This window comes from Tupaia chinensis, unplaced genomic scaffold (genome assembly GCF_000334495.1).
Source record: "Tupaia chinensis unplaced genomic scaffold, TupChi_1.0 Scaffold142134_1, whole genome shotgun sequence".
Taxonomy (NCBI): domain Eukaryota; kingdom Metazoa; phylum Chordata; class Mammalia; order Scandentia; family Tupaiidae; genus Tupaia; species Tupaia belangeri.
In genome coordinates, this window is record NW_006201985.1 from 694733 (window position 1) to 703503 (window position 8771).

Below are 8771 nucleotides of genomic sequence, written 5' to 3' on the forward strand. Positions count from 1 at the left end.
GAGAAGTGGAAGATTAGAAAGCTAAGAGACCTGGTTGACCTTTGTAAATACTTTGGCTCTTTCTCCAAAATGAACAGGGAGCCATGGCAGAATTTTCGAGAGAGATGTGACGTGACCTAAGCTTTTAACTGATCCCTCTGCTGCTGTGATGAGAATAGCCTCTATCAGAGTGAGGAGGGTAAAAGTGGTCATATCCATTAGGTGTCTACAACTGTAATCCAGCAGAAATAATGGAGGTTTAGATCGGTGTAGAAGCAAGGAAGGTGGTGAAAGTGGTCCCATTCTGGGTCTCTGTCTATCTATATTATTTTATTTTACTTTTTAGTTTTTTAGTTTTGTGATAGGGTGTATCCTTCTCCAGAGAGAAGGATGGCCACACAGCAGTCCCTTCTACATTCTCCTCCAGGATGAGGTAATCAGATTCTAAACGGCCATGGCATGATGTTTTTTCTTAGGTATTTTGTAAAGCTGTGCCAAGTGGTATAGACAACAAAATCACAAGGTTTTTGTCCTTTTGAAATACAATTTTGAAATACTAGTATAACAATGAGTGCGTATGAGATTGACTCATATAATAAGAATGACTTCAGTTTATAGCCATCTAAGCGTTCAAAGCTCATAGATACTTCCTGTAATCAAAACTAATTTTCAGGTTCACAGGGAGGTATTATCTAATACTCTACTGAATCTCTTTATGTTCTTCATTTAGAGTCAGCTTCAATGGCCTGTCTCACATCAGCTGTCATTTTTATGATCAAAATGTCACTTTATGTTACAGTTTTCAATATGACAGTTCTCATCTTTGGTTTCGATTCATCTTAATTCAAATCGAATCCCTGTGTCTCAGTACAATCAAATTCACTTTAAATCCCTCTGGTCAGATACGATTGCAACCACCACTTCCTGTTGGTGCTGCTGAAGTTCCTGGGACCTTCTAAGCCCATGGTACTGGCTGAGAGCCCTCTGGATCTGACAGCAAGGACACTGATGCTCTGCCCACTGTAACGGGCTGGCACCCGCACTGGAAACAGCCAGGCTGGCTCTGGCCACAGTGCTTAAACTACTATCACTATTACTGGTGTTGGTGCCACCATTTCCCCACCAGACTCCCACTGGACCAATGTTTTATAAAAATCTTGACTGAGAAACAACTCATGAAGTTATAGCAACTGGAAATGTCCTAACTTGTTAATGACATACTCAAAATTGCCTTTTTATTTTTTTTGAGACAACTGAGTTATCTTTTCAAACCTGACTTGTATGCCCAGCTTCCCCTAGAATACGTTTGTTTCCAAGAAGCTTCTGTTACAAGATGACTGGTAGAGATGATCCGTCACTCCACCAGATACGTTAAAATTCCTTTATCCTGTCATCTTGTAAGCTTAGTCCCTCACCACAGGCATTTCAGAAACTTAGTGGCATAGTCCAAAGGAAGGAAACAAAGAATGTTATGCCCAGACAGGGTCAGGGCCTAGACAGGGTCAGGGCTCAGAAAACTCACCTAGCTGAAGGCTTACTCTGACTTACTGGGTCAGAAAAGTCATGACATATTTTTCTCTGCAAAAATGCATTATGACTTTTCTGACAACCCAATAGAAGGAGGAAACCAATGGGCCACTCCACAGAATTCCCAGGGACTGAGCTTGAGTCTGGCTAAGTACACACAGGGAAGTTCATCAAATTAGCAAAGCCCCGCCATGGAGGGCAGGTTGGAACTGTGCTATGATTTGGCTGTTAGCAAGATGGCCTCTTCTAGCAGTGTCCCTAGGTATGAGGCTGGTAAAAAGTTGACTGAGTGTATAGTCTAGCACTCTAAATAAACTTCAGTCAAGGTCAAAACAAACCTGGTACAGGGACACTTAGTCCCTCACCACAGGCATTTCAGAAACTTAGTGGCATAGTCCAAAGGAAGGAAACAAAGAATGTTATGCCCAGACAGGGTCAGGGCCTAGACAGGGTCAGGGCTCAGAAAACTCACCTAGCTGAAGGCTTACTCTGACTTACTGGGTCAGAAAAGTCATGACATATTTTTCTCTGCAAAAATGCATTATGACTTTTCTGACAACCCAATAGAAGGAGGAAACCAATGGGCCACTCCACAGAATTCCCAGGGACTGAGCTTGAGTCTGGCTAAGTACACACAGGGAAGTTCATCAAATTAGCAAAGCCCCGCCATGGAGGGTAGGTTGGAACTGTGCTATGATTTGGCTATTAGCAAGATGGCCTCTTCTAGCAGTGTCCCTAGGTATGAGGCTGGTAAAAAGTTGACTGAGTGTATAGTCTAGCACTCTAAATAAACTTCAGTCAAGGTCAAAACAAACCTGGTACAGGGACAGTCCCTAAGGCTGGGTACTTTGGGAAGACTGTACCCAAGGCAGTCTGAACAAATTGCTCAAATGGAAAGGTGAATTTACAGTCATACAGGGAGTAATGAGGTTGTGCATAGAACTGAGAGGACAAATGAGCTACACATATGTGTGATTCGCAGGGGACTTCAGAGACATAGAATAAGCCAGGAAGCCTTAAGTGAGATATGGTGCCTGCTGCAGGTACTGACTTGGAGAAGAGCTTCTTCAAGGCAACTCAAAGAAAGCTAAGACAGAGAAAGCAGCTGTACATTAGACATGTGAGCTGGGCCTACTGTGTGAATTTAGAAATGATGTAATTGGATTTGGAAATTATAAGTTGGGTGTAAATCCCAGCTCTGACACTTAGTGTGGCTTTGTGCAAATTAATCTCACTACAGCTTTGTATCCTACAGTAAAGAACCTCACTGGGCTATTTTATTGAACTGTCAAGTTCACAGCCTAGTGCTTAGCACACAATAGTTACTCAAAAATGAAGTTCGGGGGCACGTGACCTCCTTGGCTAATGTTGGCAGCATAACTAATTCCAGACTACATTCACTGGTGGGGCCAAGTCTGTTGACTTACCAGGAAAGGCAGCCTGGGCCTTCAGTTCTCACAGCTGAGAGGGCCTGGGGGACCCCGGCCTGACATGGGTGATGTGTTGGCAAGTAGACCAATTCACAGTTCTAAAGGCACTTCAGAGTAGCAGCTGGTCTGGGAACTTGTGTTTGAATCGCAATGTTCAGACAAATATTCACACTTTCCTGCCACACTCAGAAACACATACCCCTTTTCTTAGGCATGTGTGTAGCTTTCCTCTCCACTGTATGCTCTGGCTTTTGTTAGTTAAGTTACAGCCTTTGACCTCTGAAATGTAATCTGTATATTTGAGAATTCCTGGAGCTCTCTCATAGGTGTTGTGTACATTTCTTGGTGGTTGGCTTTTTTTTTTTTTAACAATTATTTAATTATTACTTATTTCTTTTTTAAACTTGCTATAGGGCACATGTGCTCACCAGACAGAGACAGAGACAGAGACAGAGGGAGAGAGAGAGGGAAACTGAGAAAGCAAGCCTCCAAGTCCAAGACTTGAACCATAGTTGGTCAGGCGGGAGTCCAGTGCCCTAATCACCACACCACCTGCTGGTCCTTCTTGTTTTAACTCTGTCCATAAAAATGACTTCAGTTCTTCCTTTGTAGCGTTAATACACTTAATCTATAAACTACAAGGTGCCCTAAGCTTGAATGAAGTTTAATGCTGAGCTGAGTGTAAAACGCAAGAGATCCTACTGGTCTGAGGATCTCACCCTTCTAGAGATAGAGAGCCCAGCCCTCAGAGATTGGAAACAAGCAGTGTGTTCGCACCACTCAGACCCACTTTCTCCTCCCCACCCTTATTTCCAAACACTCCACGCCTCACACCCAGTTCTGACTATCCCTCTGATGCACTCCCCGGTGCACTACACATTTCCTGCATTTGTGCCTTTGCACAAGCTCTTTCCTTTGTCCAAAATGACCTTCCTCCTTCTCTGCCGATGGACTCCCCTTGGACATAAATGGCTCAGCTCAAGACTGACCCTTCGGCATTCTCTCTGTAGACTTCCTCAGTCCCCTCGAAGTCGGTCCTTCCCTCCTCTTTGCTCCTACAGCATTTTGTGCATATTCAGCCTCTCTCCCTCTGCGAGTCCTTTGAGAGCAGAGTGTCTTACTCATGGTCTTATATTCCCAGCATTTACCTGTGTCTGGCACTTGTTTGGTTCACATTAAAGGTGTATAATTGAAAACTGAATCATTCTTTTTGTTTCTTTTCCCCACAGAAACGATGACCGTGGGTGAGAGGACTGCTTGTGCCAAGGACACAGTAGGACAATCACCTTACAAAGATTATCAGTAACTTTTCCCATCCAACAACACCCGGATGACTCCAGTGACCAAAGGCTCAGCTGGGTTTGCTGAACCTGAATGTCCAGCCACTTTCTTTGGGTGGCCCCAGGTGATGCGCTATGGAAGAAGCATGTCTCTCATGGCCGAGAACTGAGACTGGACTCTGGAAAAAACCAAGTGATATTGAGAGAGAGTGCCAAGAGTACCGGGACTCTTTGTGATCAATATAAGGCCCTTGGTAATGGAGATGGAGCACTTGTCCTGGCAGTAGTCACTCTGACATAAAGTTCCTTGCTCGAATGCCCTGGAATGACACAATAGTTCAAAATACACGCAGGTGCTAAATAAGCAGCAGATCTCAATTCACACTCGACTACCTTTGAGCTAATGACTGTCTCTAGAATATACCTTCACCCCAAGAGAGTGTTCCAGCTCTGCAGGGAATAGTCCTAGGAGACTAGGACAGGTAGGCCGTTCCCCTAGAGAAAGTCTAGTGCCCGGAGGGCTAGTTCACAGCAAATTCACTGCCCCCTTCCATGCACAGGGCAGAGAAGACCAGTTGATCATGGCCCATTTTTCTGCTAAAATTCTGAGGACTCAGAAATCCCAGCACTTTGTTTTAGGTAGGCTGCAGCCACTTTCTTTCAGCTGGTATTAGAAGTAAATGAATTGTCATCTCTGTTGGAGAGGCATCCATCTCAATGGTATAAGAGTTTAAAATATCCTTTTCCAGGCACGTTTACCCACTGTGGGAACAGCTGCAGAAACAGGTGCAGTGTTGTGTGAGGTGAGATCTCGAGGAGGTAACACAGCCATCCCCTAGGGGAAGGCACAGCTTTGGGGCCTTCCAGGCCCAAGTGCCTTCTGGGTACTTCCATATGCAGCAGCCCAGAGTCATAGCCTTGGGCAGCCACAGACAGGTTTTTCTTCTTACTTCAGACATATACATCAGTTTCACAGCACTTGGGGAATGGAAATACCTATAAGAGTGAAGGTCAAGGGCTCTCCCCGGGTATCTATTCATTACTCAGCATCCTACAGGTTTATGTCCACCCACCCATGGCCAGCTCTGCACCTCATCCTCATTGCTTCTGTCTCCACAGAAACGAAACCAAAGGCCTCACGCGTACCCTGGGAGGGCCAGAGGCTGTTACCAGGTGGTGGTCTCTCTCCCATTACAGGTACAATGCACGTCATCTGCACATTCACACCACTACTCCAAAATAACATTCCCCTTCTCATACAGTCTCTGCAGCAGAATCCAGAGTTGATCACCTTTCAGGAAATCTGAATCAATTAACATTTCAAAGTGGGACTAACTGAGTGGAAGCAGAAAAGTTCTTGTTGCCTCAGATGCCTAGTACAAGTACAAGGAACTGACCTAAGGCAAGATCTGAAAAGGGTGGAGGCCTTTGGTATGTGAGGCAGTGGTATTACACTGAAGCATCACTGTTCCCCAGCCTGCCTGATCCAGCTCCATCTTGATTGGCTTTCGATTGGCTGGGATTCATAGGGAATCCAGGCTTTTGCCTAGGTCTGGTGACATGAGAAAAATTCAACTTTCTTTGCCCAAGGTCCTCCTTGCCCATCCCTCCCCATTGTGACATCCTCTGCCATGCCAATGTTCAGAAGCAAAGTGTGAAGTGCTAGTGGCAGCAGGAGAGTGAGCAGAAACAGTGTCTCCAGAGCCAGGCTGAGGGGCCCTGAAGAACGGTCCCAGAGAAACCAGACTGGCTCCAGCAGATACCAGGCAGCCATCCTGATTCACTTTGACTGGTCCTTGGCAATGGCAGCCTGGGTTGGAGATCCTGAGGCAGCTGTGCCTGTTGTTTCCCACCCCAGGATCTCCCTGCCCCCAAAACTCACAGCCCTGGGGTACTAACAAACCTCTTATTGGCTTGTTGGTACGAAACAGAAGGTGGCTTTGTTGGAAGCGAGTAGGCAAAGGGGACTGCCCACATGGCAGGCAGGTGTCTTTGTGTCTGGAGAGCTCTGCCTAGCCAGTCTAGCTATGGCCAGGGGATGGTCATAAATTTGAAATCCTTCAGTCTGTTTGCAACTCTGCCTCTGTTCTCTTGTATTCTGTTTGGTTTCCCTTTAGTTTCCTAGTAAATGTTTCTTTTGAACAATTCCTACTTTGTCTCATTGACTGTGGGGAAATGGATAGAGATGGAAATTAAAGTGCCTTGAAAAAGACAGAAATGGCTCTGGAAAGGGACACACCTTGATCTCCTTGGGAAAAGTTGGTGCCAAGAGAGGGAGAGGCCAGGTGTCTGCCACCCACCTGGCACTGATTATCAGCTCCCTCCATGTACTGCCATTGTCCTTGAGATCTGTCCTACATACATGTTGCTGCCACAACACCTTCCTGGCCAGTGGACAGGCACACTCAGCGGGCAGTGTGATATCCAGGAAGTACACGGGTGGATGATGAGTAGGAGGCAGAGAGAAGAGGGGAAAGTAATGGTTTTACAACATGGATGTTTTCAGAATTCTCCAATGATCATGACCATCAATGGAATAATGTAGTCCTCATGGCCATCAATAGAGCTGCATTTCATCTGAAGAGAAGAAAGTCCTTCTCTGACATTTAAACCAAGGAGACTTGACAAAGGAGAGAGATGGAAAATGGCTTGCTACTTCCATGGCCATTGTGTCACACGAAGGTTGGTATTCCAATGATCTCTTGCTACCTAACAAAGCACAACAAAACAGTGGTTTAAATAGAAATAGAAATTTATTATCTCATGGGTATGTGGTTCACTGGGCTTAGGTACTTACTCTCTATTGGTGTCTCAGGGTTGCCGTCAGATGGCAGCTAAGGCTAGCCTCATCTGAACACCTGGCTGGGATGGATATCCACAGTGGCTTCTTCACTACTTTGTCTTTGTCTGAGTCCTCAACTAGAATGATTGAACCACAGAAAAATGGTTGGGCCACACAGTCTCTCCACATGGAGGTCTCATGATAGACTTCCTAAAATCCATTTGTCTTCTCCAGAATTAGTATTGTCAGATGTCTAGGGGATGCTACAAGATTCTTCTTTTTATTATTATTATTATTATTTTTAATTTGTGCATACGCTCACCAGAGAGAGACAGAGAGTCAGAGACAGAGAGATAGAGAGAGAGAGAGGGAAAGTGAGAAAGCATGCCACCATGTCCAGGACTTGAACCGTGGTTGGCCATGTGGGAGTCCAGCGCCTTAACCACCATGCCACCTGCTGGCCCCACTACAAGGTTCTTCTACATAATCTCTGAAGTAACCCTGAGTCATTTATACCACATATTATGGATAAAGTGTAAGTCATACAACCAACTCAGACTCAAGGGGAAAAGATTGCACAAGAACAGAATACTGGAAGATGTAGCTTCTCAGGGCCACCTGAGAGAGCTAAGAGAGCGGGGATGGGGGTAGGATACTGAGGAGGTTACTGAGTTAGGAGATCTTCTAGGCACCTCTCACTGCAATGACAGTACATGCACTGACTACCACGTAAGAGATAATAAGAGGAGGGGGAGGGGCTTTCCATGCACAGTTAAAAAGAGTGTAAGGTAAAGAAAAGCAATTGCTATTGGCAGTATTCAGAAGATTTTGGTGTGTCTCTGAGATTCTCTTTCCAGAGAAGAGAAGAGAAGAGGTACATATGAATGATATCTTTCTAGGGAAGCACACATTATTCCATTTTCTATTCAGCTGCACTTAAAGAATATTTTATGTAATATTAATATTATTTTACATTTTTTCTGTGGCACATGTGTTCACCAGAGAGAGCTGAAGAGTGTGAGAGGGAGAGAGAGGGAAAGTGAGAAAGCAAGCTGCCGGGTTCAAGACTCAAACCACAGTCAGCCATATGTGAGTCCAGTGCCTTAACCACCATGCCACCTGCAGGCCCCCCAACTGCATTTTAAAATAGGCTGACCTTTACAGAAGGAGTGAAATAGTAAAGCTGAGGAAAGGAAAATAATCCCTGAAATTATCCCATCAGTTGAAGTATCCCACGGAGGACCTACGTGTCAGCTCCTAGAACAATGGGGAGATGGTTGGCTGACATTCTAGAAGTTGCAGAGGATGAACTCTGGTCTTCATCTCTAAGCCCAGGATGGACATGAGGCAGGCTGTTCTGAGCAGTGCCTCAACTTGCCTGGATTTCCCTCAGGGCAGTCATAAAGCCCCCTCTGCTCTATGTCCCACAAGAACAGATCAGGCCTCTCTCACGGACCATAGCAGGACCCTATTTTCTTTTTACACTCAGAAGGCTTGATTGTGCCTTGCTGTCTAGGCTCCCCAGACATCTGGGCTGCGAAATCCAGCCAACTGTATGATCACTCTGCCACTTCACTCTGGTGTCTTCCTACTTGGGTCCAGGAGCTCTGAGTCTGGGGAGGACTAAGAACCAAGACTGAAGATGACCCCCAAAGTCTCAAGAATTGGAAACCAGCCCTGAAATCAGTCATCCTGGCCTAGCTGCAGTGGCATCAAAGTCCCCATCTCCCCAAAGGCCAGTGCCAGACTCACAGCAGCTGACAATGTTCATGA

General features: G+C 45.5%; 1 protein-coding gene across 1 annotated transcript in view; it reads left to right on the forward strand.

Annotated features, from left to right (window-relative positions):
- SYT9 (synaptotagmin 9) overlaps positions 1-6293 on the forward strand; it is a 227098-nt gene extending 220805 nt beyond the window's left edge. Inside the window, exon 8 of the mRNA XM_006163438.2 lies at positions 4166-6293. Coding sequence (XP_006163500.1) covers positions 4166-4174 — 9 coding nt within the window. The 3' untranslated portion in view covers positions 4175-6293. The remainder of the gene's footprint in view (positions 1-4165) is intronic.
- The last annotated feature ends 2478 nt before the right edge of the window (positions 6294-8771 follow it).